The 17,111-nt window shown below is 47.4% G+C and overlaps 1 protein-coding gene across 2 annotated transcripts in view; it reads left to right on the forward strand.

Annotated features, from left to right (window-relative positions):
• WWC1 (WW and C2 domain containing 1) overlaps positions 1-17,111 on the forward strand; it is a 149,628-nt gene that overhangs the window by 90,054 nt on the left and 42,463 nt on the right. For both annotated transcript variants that reach the window (XM_059063072.2, XM_067032290.1), the window contains 5 exons: positions 3,994-4,070; positions 5,575-5,654; positions 11,550-11,679; positions 13,056-13,202; positions 14,414-14,487. In XM_059063072.2, the coding sequence (XP_058919055.1) occupies positions 3,994-4,070; positions 5,575-5,654; positions 11,550-11,679; positions 13,056-13,202; positions 14,414-14,487 (508 nt within the window). The remainder of the gene's footprint in view (positions 1-3,993; positions 4,071-5,574; positions 5,655-11,549; positions 11,680-13,055; positions 13,203-14,413; positions 14,488-17,111) is intronic.

The following is a 17,111-nucleotide window of genomic DNA, read 5'->3' on the forward strand; positions in this document are numbered from 1 at the left end:
AGCATCAGTGACATAATGCAGAAAAATTTCCCAGAACTGATAGAGGAGAGTTTTTAGATTGAAAGGGCTCAGTGAGCACCCAACACAATGGATAAAAGTTAACTCGCACCAAAGACATATCATTGTGCAACTTCAAACACTGGGAACGATTCAAGATCCTAAAAGCTTTCAGAGAGGAAAACCAGGTCACACAAAAATGATCAGGACTCAGAATAGCTCCAGGCTTCTCAACAGTAACACTAGAAACCTAAAAGACAACGGAGCAATGCATTCAAACTTTTAAGGAAAATCATTTCCGACCGAGAAGTCTATATCCAGCAAGACTACCTTTAATCAAGGGCCGGCTAGAATAACGATCTTTTTAGACATGCAAGTTTTCCAAAGGTTTATTTCCTTCATGGATTCTTTCTCAGGAAGCTCCTGGAAGTGATATTCTGCCAAAATGAGGGGGCAGTCACAGAGGGGGAAACATGGTATTTAGGAAGGAGGAGAGAAGGAGGCAAGGAGGGGGTCTCAGTATGCCAGGTGTGCAGAGAGAGTGCACTGAAGCTGGCACATGCCCTGCGAGACAGAGCCCAAGAGAGGAACTCTGTGAGAGGAGATTTAGATAACTGGCCAAGTGTGAAGTTGAATCAGTGTTAAATTTGTGGAAAGTAGGCACGCATAAAAATGATAATTATTAACTCTAGGAAAAACAACGCAAAAAATGTGCTGGAAAGAAAAAATAGGGAAAGTTGGCTATATGCCTCGGCCCTGAATAGTGTTTACAGTGTAAAAGTAATGCAAACACTGAAGGTTGCTCTTGCCAAAGTTATCTGATGAGGAGCTGGGAGGGGTGTCCTGTGTGGGGTAGGGGCTGAGAGAGGGAGTGAAGCTAACACTCCATCCTCCAGAGAGAGAAGTGAATAAATCATGCCTAAGACTGAAAAAAAATCAAGAAACAGCAAAACATGCATATTATCAGACACACACGAGTGGACACCCAAGAAACTGGCTGAACCCGTTGAAACAGTTCCTTTTTCATGAGTGAGATAAGCGAATTGGGAATGCTCTTTTTTTTATAGCAAATCTTGGGTGTATAAAATATATAGTATTTTATATATACTGTTTAACTGTTCATATATAACTTGAATAAAAACTAAAAATTAAACCTATAAAAAGGTGTCACCTTGAAGGCACACCTGTTTGAATATAAAATTATTTTGTTGTGGGTTAGTGAGGGGACATGGACACAGAAAGGAAGCTGGTAACCTGTTTCTTGATTGGGGTGCTGGTCACTTGAGTGTGTTTCTTTTGTGAAAATTCATCAAGCCACACACATGATTTGTGTACTTTTCCATTCTCACATGTTATTTTTCACTTCAACAAAAAGTTTATTTAAAAAACGGGCTTCCCTGGTGGCGCAGTGGTTGAGAGTCCGCCTGCCGATGCAGGGGACGCGGGTTCGTGCCCCGGTCCGGGAAGATCCCACATGCCGCGGAGCGGCGGGGCCCGTGAGCCATGGCCGCTGAGCCTGCGCGTCCAGAGCCTGCGCTCCGCAACGGGAGAGGCCACAACAGTGAGAGGCCCGCGTACTGCAAAAAAATTAAAAAATAAATAAAAATAACAGGCCACATCCCACTTCAGCAGCTTTGGGTATAAACAGTGCATTTCACAGTGATTCTCCAGAGGGTAGTAGTAATTCCAGCCCCTGGTGGCCCAGTTGGCAGAGTCTGTTCTTTTTGGGGTTCCCTTTCCTGGAAAGTTTCTAAGTGTGCCCATGGAACACACTCACGTTCCACAATCAGCCCTGGCAGCGCTGATCCGCATGGCGAGCCTCTCCTTGTTAGGATCAGGACTTGCCATGCTTCACAGGCTCTCCCAGGCTTCTAACAACTGCCCTCAACCCTTGCCCCTAGTGTAGACCACCCATCCAGCAGCACCGATGAGCAGGGTGGTTAGCAGGACGGGGTGCTCACGGAACGGGCACCCCCCTTTTTAGGTGTATCCCCATCTTATTTCCTCCCTGATGACTCTTCTTGGCTTTTTACCATGTTTGCACTACCGATCGGTGGGTGACGATTGTTAATTACCTTAACATTTTTCCCAAAGTGCCTATCTGGGGAATTTGCTGAAGTCAGTGCCTCCAGCTATGTATCCAGCTAGGTCCTCCCCCTGAAATCCCCAAGTCCAGCAAAGACCAGGGTGCAGAAAATGAAAGCTTCAAATTAGAAACAAAACATGTGCCTGGAGTCCCTGTTCCATGCTCAGGACGAGGTCTGCGAGGTCCTCCCTGTTCATGTGTTCTTGCCACTCGTCTCTTCTGGTAAAGCCTAGCTTCCATCCTCATCCTCAGCCTCATCCTCCTCATCACCACCATCATTGCAAACTCAGCAGAGACGTAATGCTACCCATGGTGCAGAATGACTTGTCAGTTACTATGCAGGGCAGTTTTGTTTCCCAAACTTCCCAGTGTTCCATTTTAACTTTAACTTTCCTTATGCATAATCAAAAGGTCCACTCAGGTATTTTAACCAAATCCAAAGAGCAGAGCAGCGTCCCCTTCATGACTGTCCCTTCTATCTCCAGACACTGAAAATTGCTAGCAATCTCCAAATAAGCCTCTCTAGCCTCAGAAAAATCCAGGTCCCAGCAGGTGACATTAAGTGGAAAGGGGAGGTGATGAAATTGCTCAGACTATGGGATTAAGGATTTGGGAGAAACGCTTCTCTGGCCTGTCTCCCAAGAATGACTGTCCCTTTCCTGGACAGTGGGGCTGTGTTTTCCTTAAAGTCACAGTGACTCTAACATGGGGCCGATTTTCCTCTTCACATCAGCAGGTAGAAAGCTCAGAGCCAGGTCTGTGGCTGCGGGTCAGGAAGTGGGACCTCATGGTATGCAGTGAGCCCTAATCTCATGCCACTGGCTCCCTCACTCTTATTGTCCCTTGTCTGATTTTCCTTTAAATGGATCACTCTGTTGTGTCCGTTCTTGTAAGCCTTAAAATCCTTTATCAAGACACAAAGAAATACTACCTTTAAAACGCAGTAAGATTACAGCCAAAGGCATACCTCATTTTATTGACACTTCACAGATTGTGGGTTTTACAAACAAGGTTTGTGGCAACCTGGCGTTGTCAGATGATGGTGAGCATTCTTTAGCAATAAAGTATCTTTTAACTAAGATATGTACTTTTTTTAGGCATAATGCTGTTGCACACTTAATAGACTGCAGTATAGTGTAAACATAAATCTTTTAGGCACTGGGAAACAAAAAAATTCGTGTGACTCGCTTTATTGCAATAATCACTTTATTGCGATAATCATTTGGTGGTCTGGAACTAAACCCATAGTATCTCTGAGGTATGACTGTACATGATAGAACTGTAGATAAATGTTGGAAGGTAACTTGGAGAGAAGGTAATTGTATTAGGGTGATAGAGTTACAGGTAATTTATTTTCCTTTTCAAATGTACATTAATATTGTAAAGTACAATAAATATTTTTAGTAATTTCTTCTGCTTAAAAATTGTATGTTTGTGTTAGAAAATGTAGCAAAACAGAAAAATACAAAGGTGAAAATGAATGTTATTCATCATTCAAATCTCTCGATAGCAGTATTATCTTTTTGCTATATCTCTCTGGTCTTTTTCCAGATGTGTGTGTGTGTGTGTGTGTGTGTGTGTGTGTGTATTTGTTAACTGTGTATATTTTACAAATTTAACTTATTCCTTCTTTGTGGTTTTTTGTAAATTATTGTTTTTATATAACAGTAAGTTTGGGACATTTCCCAAGTGTTCAGTATCCTTCAGCACCATCATTTTAAATCACTTAAATTGTATAGTCCCCATTTTATATGTGTACCATATTTATTTAACAAATTCCCCTTTGCTGGACGTTCAGGTCGCTTACTAATAGTCATTCCTTTCCGGGTTTACCTAGATGGCCGAATAAGCCAACTTGACCAAAATGTGTTTCTTCTATAGAAATTTTTTTTTTTTCTTTTTCCTTGCAGTGGTCTCTGGTTCGTCATCCAGCTCTAAGTATGACCCTGAGATCCTGAAGGCTGAAATTGCCACAGCAAAATCCCGGGTAGGTCCTCTTTGCTTATACTATTGATGGGGGTCACTGAGGCAGCCTTAGGCTACTAGCCCACCCACAAGACCAGAGTAGATGCTTCAACTAGGCAGCAGCAGCCAGTGCTGACTAACAAGATTCTAAATAATGACAAGAGTAGCAGTAGTAGCCACCGTTTCTGTAATAGTAATGGTAATAGCAGCCACCCTTTCACAAGTACTCACTGCATGCCAGGAGTAGCCCTAAATGCTTCATGAGTCCTAATACATGCCTTTGAGACAGCCCCATGAAGTAGCCACTGTCAATATCTGCAGTTTGAAGATGAGCCGACAGAGGCCGGGGTGGGGGGGCACTAAGTAACTTGCCCAAGGTCACAGGGACTCAAGGCTTACTTTAAAGTTTTTAATGTAAGTTGCAATTTTGCTGGGACTTCCCTGGCAGCCCAGTGGTTAAGACTTCGCCTTCCAATGCAGGTGGCCGGGGTTTGACCCCTAGTCAGGGAGCTAAGATCCCAAATGCCTTGCGGCGGAAAAACCGAAAACATAAAACAGAAGCAATATTGTAACAAATTCAATGAAGACTTTAAAAATGGTCCACATCAAAAAGATCTTAAAAAAAAAAAAGATGCTGTCTTGCTAACCACTGTTTATTCTTCAGTACTGTATTTGATTACTTCCTGATTACCTTAGGGGGACAGATATTTTTATTCCCCCTTTACTGATGTGGAAACTGAGGACCAGCAGTTAAATGACTTGCTCAAGATGAAGTCAGTGTTGTGAGCACTGGTTCAGTGCGCCTTCACATAGGTTCTACAAATTCAGATGCCTGCAAGAACACGTGAAAGGGGGGCAGGGCTGGCAGTGAGGCAGTAGCGAGTAGTGGGGACTGTGTAGCCTAGGGGGTGGGCCCTGTCTAAAGGGGTAGTGGAATTTCAGCCTTACGGTCTTATGGCCATGCTGGAATGTAGGCTCCGCACTGGGAGATCTTCAAGTATTTTTAGAAAAGAACTGTATATCTAGGTCAAGTATATGAAACATCTCAATATTTAATCATTAGCAACTAATTTTTAAAAATTTAATAGAACTGCAAGCCAAACGAAGCAGTCCTGCAGGCCGAGGCTGGCTTCCTGGCCATGCCTTGCCTGTAAAGTTACTACATTGCCTCTTACCTCCATGCACTAGCATATCCAGTGCCTGCTTTAAGTAATGCACGACCCAGGAAATTGCCATTCTCCTCATCTGTCAGAATAGGAAGGGGAGGCTCACGGAGGTGAGGTGGCGTGAGAGAGGTTAGCTAGCTCCTGTCCGCTTCCTGTTTCTCTGGAGCAAGGGCAGCTAGGAATGACCTGCAGGACAGCTGGACTGGGATGCCAACCGAATGTGCAGCAGCGGAGACCCAGGCAACATCAGTGAGGGCAGCCCAAGGGATGTTGACCTGAGTCATTATGCAGGGGCAGTGGGGGACTCTGGATTGATACCAACCTCTGACCCAGCCCCGTGTGTGCTCTTCTGCCATCCAGGTTAACAAGCTGAAGAGAGAGATGGTTCACCTCCAACAGGAGCTACAGTTCAAAGAGCGTGGCTTTCAGACACTGAAGAAGTAAGTCCACCCTGCAGTGCGGGGCACGGCGATTGCCCCCAAGCTGTGCTCCGCTCCTGCCCTCTCTGTCCCCCTCCCCTTCAGTCTCTCTCCATCCTCCTCGCAATGGGGCTCTCTAATCATTCGATTCCAGTTCTATTCCACTGGCATTTACTGTCACCCAACATTGAGGTTTGGAAAGAGAAAAGGGGAATCATTTCAGACCACCTGGTTCTCATCGTCCTCTGAATTCCTGAAGCCGTTAAAGTCTGTTCCGTTCAGTTGAGTTTTGCCAGCCGGTCATAGAAACAAGCATCGTCGGGCATTTCTGTACACCAGTCTCATCCCCTCCAGTAGATCCGGGAGAATCTGATATGCAAACAAACAAAACCACCTCTTTCCATGCCCCCTAAAAGTGAGCAACGACTTCAGCTAGTGAGCTCCCCAGAAGGAACAAGGATCTCTTCCACAACAAACAGATTATTAGAAGAGTGGGCACCATGCCGTGCACGCTGTGCTTTATGGGTGACTGCAGGGGTTTCCAGAACTTGGACCAAATGTAATTTTCACTTTTAGAAGCTGGCTCGCAGCCAAGCAAGATATAGCTCTGTTGTTTCCTTAGAGAAGATGTGTTCATTGTCACTCTCATGATGATACTAGCTAAGATTTGTTGAGCAGACACTCTGTGCCAGGGAGCACTTTCAGTGTTTCTGCACGGGTGACCTCATCACAACTCTATAAGCAGGGCTCTTTTAGCTGACTCCATTGTATAGATGGGGATAATGCGGCACATAGTCAGTGCTCCTAAGAGCTAGCTGTTGTCATTGTTAACCATGGGGGTCATCGAGACTTGTGTATTGAGACATGTTCAGTACATCTGATGGGCTTAAGGGATGGTCATTACAGAGGTGCCTGGTAGCCCTCGTGGAAGCTCCAAGGAGGACAGCCAGTAGGTTTCTCGGTTCTAAGGGGCATCCACTTGGACTCCCAGAGAGGCCACCTCTGTACAGACAGCAGCTTCTGTAGACACTTGCTGTTTCCCTCTCCCTGACTGTACCTTTTCCTCATCCCCTGGACCTCAGTCCACTCTTCACCACTCTGTGGCCACAGCCCTGAGCCTTTGGGTGTCTGTCTCCAAGTCCAATTAATCGAGCAAACTGTGACCACCAGTTGAGGGGCCGGTTGGTTCTAATTCACATCTCCCCACTCCCCAAACACCCCCACCCCCACCCGGGTGAGTTATCACAACTATCCCAGAACACAGGGTAGAAGGAAGTATGGCTTTGGATTATAGGTTGTGTAGAGTACCTTTTGGTGTTCTATATTATGGCTTTGTGTTTATCTATTTGTGTTTACATAGATATATGTTATTTCAGTAGGTATATATACATATGCCGATCGTGTCTCTCAAACCGGCTCCTTGTCTCATTAGGACGAGGGGCTGTGCTTTATGCTTCTTCGTAATCACCAGTGGTGCCAAGGACAGTTGAGGGCAGTACTGTGACTTCAGAAAATTCCTGCAAAGCAAATAGCCTCACGAGTCCTCCCCTTGGTAGTGGAGCAGGTTCTGAGCACATAGTTTAAAGGCCACTCACTCTCAGCGCAGGTGCCCTTCCCTTTCCTCTCCCGCCTCCCCCCTCTGCGATTCTCTGGAGCTTCGGGGTTAGAACACTTCCCATTATCCTCCGAGAGCCACCACAAACCTGTTTTACCACTTTGTCACCCTGCAGCAGCATTGAAATTTCTTGTTGCTTGGTAAGCTGACGCTGAAACCCCTAAGACAAACCTCCTTTTTTTCCCCTTCCCTCGCCCGCCTGTTTGATATGGGGCCCAGATAAGACTGCATCGCGGCTCTGGCTACCCACACTTCTGGCCGGAAGCCGGCCCCGTGTTCACTGTGGAAGAAGGTCTCTGCTTTAATGGGCACGTTGGCAGAGAGGGTTAGGGATGTTGCCTCAAGGGACAGATGGCCTAGGTTCAAATCTCAGTTCCCTGGGAACGTGGAAAAGTGGCTTAACCCCCTTGAGCTCCTGTTTCTTTATCTGAAAAATGAGTTATTGTAAATATTGAATTGGAAAATCCACATCGAGCGCGTGACTGTGCCTGGCACACAGGGAGAGCCCAGTGAGCAGAAGAGGGTGGTGACCCCTAGCTAGTTGCCTGCTTGCGCTTGGGAAGGAACTCAGATGAACTCTGCGTCCTCCCTGGGCTCGACGCCGCGCTGGGTATGTGCTTGTGTACCAGTTTCCTCGTTTTGTTGTCTCTAGTCCCTTATTTTTATTTATTTTTTTTTTTTTTTGCGGTACGCGGGCCTCTCTCACCGCCGCGGCCTCTCCCGTCGCGGAGCACAGGCTCCGGACGCGCAGGCCCAGTGGCCATGGCTCACGGGCCCAGCCGCTCTGCGGCACATGGGATCTTCCCAGACCAGGGCACGAACCTGTGTCCCCTGCATCGGCAGGCGGACTCTCAACCACTGCGCCACCAGGGAAGCCCTCTAGTCCCTTTAAGAGCAGTTTTTATTCTGCCTCATTGATGGGGCTGAAAATAGACCCACGAGACCCAGTAGCTTGTGAGCGTCAGAGCTTGGTTTGGAACCCGGGACTTGGATTTTGAAGCTCGTGTGCTAATACCTCCCTTCCTGGTATCATCCCAGATAACCCCCTCCCCAGACCCAGAAGACATCAGGCTCCTTACCTTCTCGCTTGGGACCCTTTTCAGTGTCTAGTGGGGGATGACCCAGTCACTTCGTGGCCTCCTCTCTTTTCAGAACCTGGGGGAAGCTGAAACTCATCCCTTTGTTCACTTCATGGTCAGCAAACCCAGTTTTAAAAAGAAAAAAGGTTGCTGAGGATTGAAGCATACCTCGTAGAGGAGCCTGAAAAGAAAAATCGAGCCCAAAGCTTGGGATTTGGCCCTGTCAGCTGCCCTGAGCCCTCGTCAATAGGGAAGTCTAGGCCCAGCAGCCCCGTGGGAGGAGGGCAGGACAGCATCTTTCTGCATGTCCCCAGGGCCACCCTGCCCAGGTGAGACTTGTCTGGACAAGACCAAGAGGAGTCGGCCGCCGTCAGAGCCTTCGCCTTGCGTCCCTGTGGCTGCCCTGTGGCTGCCGGGTGTGTGAATCTCTCAAGTGCTGTGAGAAAGGACAGCTGTGTAATTTGGAAATCCTAAAACACACCCTCTCCTTCCCACCAACCACGCAACTTTTCTTTCCCTTAAAAAAAAGAAAAAGATTCATTCACTGAGTGCATAATGGTAACCCTTTGTTCTCCTCCCCCCCCCCCACCCCCACCCCCGCTTCCCAGTCCTAAGGGTGTTCCCTCTCCCAGCTACTCTGGAGCCAAATTCCAGAGCCTGGGTTGCTAAGGCCGCTGAGAGCCATCAGGTAGAAGATGCCTGAGGAGCCTGAGACCCGGCAGACAAGACCGCGTCTGTCCCCTCCTGAGGATTCAAAGCCACCCTCCCCCAGTTGGCAGAGGAGAGCCGGGCACAGACCCTTCCCCAGAGCCCCCAGCCCTGTTCAAGCACACCGCGTCTCCCCTGCACCCCTTTCCCATTTGGGGCAGGGCCACCTCCGGTCCCAGACACTCGGCTCTGCTGGGAAAAAGCTCCCTGTAGACTAATTTTTCAAACTAAATCTGAGACCAGTCTTAGCCGACCGGGCAGGCTTGCCCAGGCCCAAGTCCTCAAAAGGAACAGAGAGGCTATTTTTAGTAGGAAGACATAACTGGGGCTTTGTCTTCCCCGCAGGGAGGAGGCTGAAATAACGGAAGGGAGGAGGGGGAGGGCTGAGCTGAGACCGCATCTTCCCCCCACCCCCTGCCAATCCACTCCCCTGCTCACAGGCCCGGACAATGAGGCCAGGATGGCAACCTGTGATTCCCCACTCAGGTTATTTTTAGCCCGGGACACTTTGGCCTCTAGCGGGAAACCAGAAAGGAATGCCTATGAGTGGTTTCTCATCCTGAAATAATGGGTTTGTGGTGTTCCTGTAGACTGTAAAACTTCCTTTTCTTCCCCGGGAACTGAAACCTCGGCCCTAGCCTTTGATGAAAGTGTGAAGCAGTTAAAATTTCTCTCTGCCCTCAGAACCTTTTCCACAGCACAGCCCTCCTTCCCCAGAGGGCTGGGCTCCCCACCACCTCTGATTTGTCTGACCCTCAGAGAACGACACCGTTACCCTTTGCTGTTTCACTCCCATCGTTCCCCCATCAGAACGAACCTGCATGTAGGGCCTGGATGAGCTGGGAAGCTCCCAAGGATGGAAGTATTCTAACTCCTCACATTTGCCTGGTACGCCCTAGTTCCCCACTTGATGTTCCATCCTTATCCCATTTGACATTCCTCACAGCTCCGTGAACATGGGCCGGGCAAGATGACATCATCCAGGTTTTCTCAGAGGAGGAAACTGAGGCTCCATGTGCATGAGGGCCACGCCCAAGGTCACACTAGTAAGTGGTAGGGCTGGGAGTTCTGCATCCTTCTAACCTCCTCTCCCCCAGGAGACATGAGGTAAAGGATGGAGACATTTTTGGTTGTCACAACTCAAGGTCAGGATGCTGCTAGCATCTAGCGGGCAGACACCAGGCGTGCTACTGAACATCCTACAATGCACAGGACAGCCTGACAACAAAGAATAGTGTAGCCCCAAGAATCCTGAGGTTGAGAGAGACAGATTAAAGGACATGAAAAGTTGTTCAACATTGCAGGTCATCGGGAAATGCAAATCAAAGACCACAATGAGCTTTTAGCTCACACCTGTCAGAATGGCTATCATCAAAAAGGACACAAATAACAAATGTTGGTGAGGATGTGGAGAAAAGGGAACCCCTCCTACACTGTCGGTAGGAACGTAAATTGGTGCAGCCACTGCAGAAAACAGTATGGAGATTTCTCAAAAAACGAAACACAGAACTACCATATGACTCAGCAATTCCACTCCTGGGTATCTATCCAAAAAACACTAATTCAAAAAGATACAGGTACCCCAACGTTCATAGCAGCATTGTTTACAATTGTTAAGGTGTGGAAGCAACCTAAGTATCTGTCAACAGATGAATGGATAAAGAACATGTGGTATATGTATACAATGGAATACTACTCAGCCATGAAAAGAATGGAATTTTGCCATTTGCAGCAACATGGATGGACTTGGAGGGCATTATCCTAAGAAGTGAAATAAGTCAGACAGAGAAAGACAAATACTGTATGATATCACTTATATGTGGAATCTAAAAAATACAACAGAGTAGTGAATAAAACAAAAAGAAGCAGATTCACAGGTATAGAGAACAAACTAGTGGTTACCAGTGGGGAGAGGGGAGGGGGAAGGGGCAGTATAGGGGTAGGGAGATAAAAGGGTTATTATGGGGTTATATGAAATCATGTGGGTGAAACTTTTGAAAATTGTAAGGCGCTATAGAATTTAAAGAAACTTTCATTCAATAAATAAAGTAAAATAGAACAAAGTAACGTTCAGGGGGGAAAAAAGGACTGTTCCATGCCAGATACTAAAACTGCACAAACATATTCAAGCCCGTCGGATCAAGTCTAGGACATTACCACATAAATTATTAATTATAGCACAACATACTGAGTGCAGTGTCACAGCTATGCACAACGTGTTATGAGAACACCTAGCCCAGCCCGGAGGACTCAAGGATGTAATCAGGGAAGGCTTCCTGTAAGAGTTGACTTCAAGAATGGTGTTGCTTCTGCAGCCCCACACTATGGGACATTTGCAATTTGACAGGGACCTTCTGTGCCTTATCCAATAGGCAGGACCTGGGGAAGAAGGGTATGCAGGGCGGAGACGAGACTTCTTCCAGGACTGAAGCACTATGGTCTATGCTTTTCTTCTGGGAAAACCCCATCCCTCGCCCTATCTCTGTCTGACCTTTCCTGTTGACTGTCTCCTAGAATCGATAAGAAAATGTCTGATGCTCAGGGCAGCTACAAACTGGACGAAGCTCAGGCTGTCCTGAGGGAAACAAAAGCCATCAAAAAGGCCATCACCTGTGGAGAAAAGGAAAAGCAAGATCTCATTAAGGTACGAGAGTTCCCAGTGATGTGGGCCCCATCCCAGTTTCTCCTGAGCACCTTCCTATGCCAGGACTCATGTGGGCTATTTCCACATGCTGTAAGATCTGTGAGTTCTCCTCACTAGTTCTCTTGGGCTTTTGGTCTCATTTTATAGCATAGGAAATGGAGGTTCAGAGCATGAAGTGACTTGCCTAAGGTCACACAGCTAGTGTCAATGGCAGAGCTGGAACAGGAGCCCTCTGGTCTAGTCTAAACACCACCTCCTTGCCACTAGCTTTAGCCATCTGGCTTATTTTGCACAGAACCAAATGGAGGGAGGTGGTTTCAACATTACCTCGACATCAAAATGTAGCATCTTTATAAGCATTTCATTTCATGTTCCAACTCTGTGCTGGGAAGTGACAAATGATGACAGATTCGATTTAATATCTCTCAGGCAGTAGTGCCAAGCCCTTTGCACACACTGTGTCTCACTTATCCCTTACATCAGTGCTAGGTTATCTCCATCATACAGCAAAAGACTGCACAGGTCAGAGAGTAAGTGGTAGAGCCAAGATTCAAACCCATGGACACCTGACTCAGAAGCCCATTCTCTTAAACCCTGTATATCCCACCTACCCTCAAAGGAACTGCCTCCTTGACCTCTGAGATATTCTGGTTTCATTCCCATCAGCAGATGAGCAGTCAAGCTCAGAGACACTGTAAATGACTTGGTGAAGGAAGCTTTGCACTCTGGGAGAAACAGAATAATTTCATAGCTCCTGCCCAGGACTGCAGCCCAGTGACAAGACAGTAGCAGACAGTGAGGCATGTTCTGATCGTGTTTAGCAGTTAAGAGTACCAAGTCGGATAGACCAGAACCAAATCCTGGTTCTGTCAATTGCCAGCTTCTCCCTGTAACAGCTCCCTCGTGGATAAAATTGGGGGATAATCATAGGTTACTCCTCTCAGGACCGTGGTTAGGATTAAATCAAATCATGGTAGAGCTGACAGTTATTGAGTATTGACTGAACTAGTGCTTTACACTGGTCATCTCGTTTAATCAATATGGTAGCCCTGTGAGATAGGACCCGTGATTATTCCCATTTTGCAGGAGAGGAAACTGAGGCACAGAGAGGTTCATCAACAAGCTCAGACCACACAGCTAGGAAGTAGCAGAGCAGGGGTTCCAGCTCAGTCTGTGTGGCTCCAGAGCCAGTGTCCACACTGGTTGCCCCCATGTAAAGGGCCTGGCCCAGTGCTTGGCACCTACTCACTGGTAGCTCTTTACAGGATAAGTGGGATGTCCAGGGGCAGCATGGGTTCCTAGTAGATTCATAGAGAGTGACAGGCCCAGAGCTCCCTCCCAGGAGGGTGCGTCGCCAACCCTGCCCTCCGTTCCAGAGCCTCGCCATGCTGAAGGACGGCTTCCGCACCGACAGAGGGTCTCACTCTGACCTGTGGTCCAGCAGCAGCTCTCTGGAGAGTTCGGGTTTCCCGCTGCCGAAACAGTACCTGGATGTGAGCTCCCAGACGGACATCTCAGGAAGTGTGAGTAGACAGTGCGTGCTGCTGTGGGCCCCCAAGGGACAGAGTACCCTTCCTGTTACTCACCTGAGGAGCTGGCTCGTGACTGTCTGTGGGCCTGGCTGCTAACTCAGCCTTCTGGAGCTCCGTTCTCTTGCAGACCTCCTGGCCCCCGGATGACATGAGATGATGATGTGGAGAAAAAGCCAGCACTGACTCCCTGGCCACGTGAATGCATCTCTAGATGCTGCACAGAAAGTATGTTTGAAGGACCAGGCGTCTTTCTCTGGTTTCCTTCGTGCTAATTTGCAGCGCCATTCTGTTGTTCTTTCACCAGCTGGGAAACAGGATTATTTCCCTCCTGTTCATCCCAAAACAATGCATACAGCTTTCAGACAGCTGCTTGCCTCCCAGTTCGAAAGCTCAGCCCGGTCAGAGTAATGAATAGTGCAAGTGCTGTCGAGACGTTGCCCCTGAAAGACTTAGAGCGGGACTGACCCACGGCAATCCATAACTTTGAAGAGCTTTTGTTTTCCTAGAGCAGGTGACAGTGAATGAACCAGCCTCCATGGCTAAATGCTATTCTGTCTGGTCTCTATAGCCGTATTCCCACTTGTGAGGAGAAGCTGTGTTCACGTCTGATGGGGTGAGCCTTGTAGCTTCTTGGCACTCCCGACAGAGCATGGCATGGCAAACGGGGCTGCGCTCTCCTTCCCCACACCACCCATGTGTCCGGCTACAAGCCACCTGTGGGCCGAAGTATTTGTGAAGGAACTGTGTGCCTTCTTCCAAGTTCTGGGACCTTCCTCTCACTCACTCAGTGTTGCGCTCCTGACTGCAGGCTCCCTGAGTGTCTGGTGGGCGCCCTCCCCAGCATGCCCAGAATGGCCATCTTGTGTATTTGCTGTCCGTGTTTCCTCCTGACCAGCTGTCCGCCATGCTTCTGGTGCTTGAATGGGCTCCAAGCCATTTGGGGCTGCAAGATGATATTCCGGGCCCTCGGCTTCTCTCCGAGAAGTGTTAAATGTCTGAGTTTGGGGCTCTTCCCATGCCTTAAGGAAAGAAAGTGTTTTTCCCCTAACTAGCTTCCCTGCAATTCACACAGCCAGCTCAGTAATTGGGGACTATTTTTAGCTGCTTCCCACACAAGCTGTCAAGTCTCTCATGAGCTCCTGAAACCCAGCTCAGCTCTGGCCACAATAGCCATATAATTCCCGACTTGTTCTTTCCTGCAGTTCGGCACCAGCAGCAACAATCAGTTGGCAGAGAAGGTCAGATTGCGCCTTCGATATGAAGAGGCTAAGAGAAGGTAATTAGAGTCTGGGGGCTGGGGGCAGGATGGCCCCAACAGTGATAACTACCATTGTAGAGTATCTGCTCTGTGCCTACTTTTTACACATCTCATCACGTTTAATCCTCACAAAGGTTGTGAAGGTATTATCATCTTCATAATTTAATCCTCTCTGAAACTCAGGAAATGACTCAACCAGGGACACTTAGCTAGATAAAGAATGGAACTATGCTTTGAACCATACTTTAAACCTCAAAGCCTCGTAATCTTTCCACTTGCCCACCTGAAAATCAACTTCTAAAATCAAGATTTACCAACAATCGTATAAGTAGTTTGGTGTGAAGGAGCACAGCTGGGGTTTTAGCAACAGGCTAAAAAGACTACGGATACTACCCACTTCAGTGTCTCCTGCCCAACTGGGAACAAGCTGTGTTTTTAAACTGTGTGGACACCAGGGACTTCAGATATTCTGTGGCTTCATAGAATCCTAAGCAGCTGGGTTCCATTGCCACAAATAAAATTAAAATAGTAGTCAAAGCTGACATTTTTAGAGCATCTGTAATGGTCCACGCAATGTGGACAGGAATCCAATAGAAACTATTCAATAGAAGAAGCAAAAAAGGAAATTTGTTGGCTATTGAACTCCAAAGTGCTGCGGTAACTAGCTTCAGGCACAGCTGGATCCAGGGATTCAAATGATGTTACATAGACTCAAACGCTCTCCTTTTCTTAGCGCTGCTTGCCTTTGTGTTGACAGACTTTCCTGTCAAAGCAGAAAGATGAGCCCCAGCAATTCTAGGCTTACATACTACCAGGTTAGAAACCCCAGAGGACCTACCTTTCACAACTGTTTTAACAAGCTTTGGGTTTGAGACTCACTGGCTTTTCTGGGAGAACCAATCATTATTGCAGGGGTGGTGGGAGGAATAAGAATTCTATGAAGGTCCAAGCATGGGTCACGTGCACGACTCTGGGAAGGGGACTGAGGTCAGCTTTGTGGGAACCGAGTGACTTTAAAGTACAGGAGGACTGATTTCCCAAAGAAAATTTGGAATATTGTTAACAAAAGAAGGACAAATTGGATACAGTTCAGGTGGGAAGAAACACATCCTGTGCACTATTTCAGCTCCCCCTAGAGGTCCAGCAAAACAGCACGACTTCTACGTTTGGACAACCACTTCTTGTCCCCTCTGAAGGCGACCACGCTGAACCCTGGATCTATTCCAGTTTGCTGGAATGCCTATCTTAGATGATCTGTTACGGAGAAATGAAAGGACTGAAATCTTCCCTTTGGGGTTGAGCCATTAAACTTCTCATCACAGAGCTTCCTGGCTCGTCCTTTATCCAGCTTTGTGCCTCCCCCTTCACCCAAAGGTAGTTGAGCACATTATTGACCCTGGGATTTTTGCAGAAACTAACGCCTGTGGCCGTAATACGTCTCCGGTCAAAAATGTGTTAAGTATAAAGAATAGAGCAGCCTGCTGAATGGGAAAGCAGAGGCTGCAGGTCTTGAAACAGGGAGGGCAGGTGGCTATATAACGCAAGGTCTGATCATTGTATGCCAAGTTTTGTCACATGTGCGTTTCTTGGGAGTGAGTCTAGCAGATTTCATCAGCTTCTCCTAAGGATGTAAAAGTTTAGGGATCACTGGCATAAGGAAAACGCTACCAGAAAGTACATCCAAGAAAGCATCAATTACCCCTTCAGTGTCCCCTGTGTAGTGGAGCCCCTGCCAGACCTGGCCATGCCACTCTATCCTTGAAGCAGCTGGATGGATAACAGCAGCTACAGAGTTATCCCAAAGCCAGTTTTGATGGATTGCTGTATATGTGAATATGGAATTTAAATTAAGTAACTCTGAGAATCGCTGCTGAGACACTTGGCTGGGGAATGAGCACATGTAGATGTGTTTCTCTCTATGGAATTTTCACTACACAGCATGGAGATCTTGTCTCAAATAGTGTTTTGAGTTTGGTCACATTGTTTGCAGATAAGATTGAACTGTGACATCCCTGGTGGTGCAGTGGTGGGGAGTCCGCCTGCCAATGCAGGGGACGCGGGTTCGATCCCTGGTCCAGGAGGATCCCACATGCCGCAGCGCAGCTAAGCCCGTGCATCACAACTACTGTGCTCTAGAGCCCACGCACCACAACTACTGAGCCCGCGTGCCTAGAGCCCGTGCTCCACAACAAGAGAAGCCACCCCAATGAGAAGCCAGCGCACTGCACCGAAGAGTAGCCCCCGCCCCCCTTGACTGGAGAGAGCCTGCACGCAGCAACAAAGACCCAACGCAGCAAATTATTTATTTATTTATTTATTTATTTGCGTGTTTGTTTATTTATTTATTTAATTTTTTAAAAGATTTAACTGAGGGTCCAGAGGTCTGGGACCTCAGCAGACATTGACCATGTTTATGACCTGCAGTCTTAGGTGAGCCATATCCTCTCTGGCCATCTATCCAGCAGGATTACCACCAGGTCCTATCTACCCTTTAGGGATGGGGTGAGGCTAGGACAGTGATAGCTAAAAGCACTTTGCAAAGACTAAATCCTAAAGGATCACATGATTGCTTTTAAATATCTGACGCAATACTCTTAGGAATACTGTGAATCTTAATTTGATCCAACAATAATCATACCTAA

Source organism: Kogia breviceps, chromosome 4 (genome assembly GCF_026419965.1).
Source record: "Kogia breviceps isolate mKogBre1 chromosome 4, mKogBre1 haplotype 1, whole genome shotgun sequence".
Taxonomy (NCBI): domain Eukaryota; kingdom Metazoa; phylum Chordata; class Mammalia; order Artiodactyla; family Physeteridae; genus Kogia; species Kogia breviceps.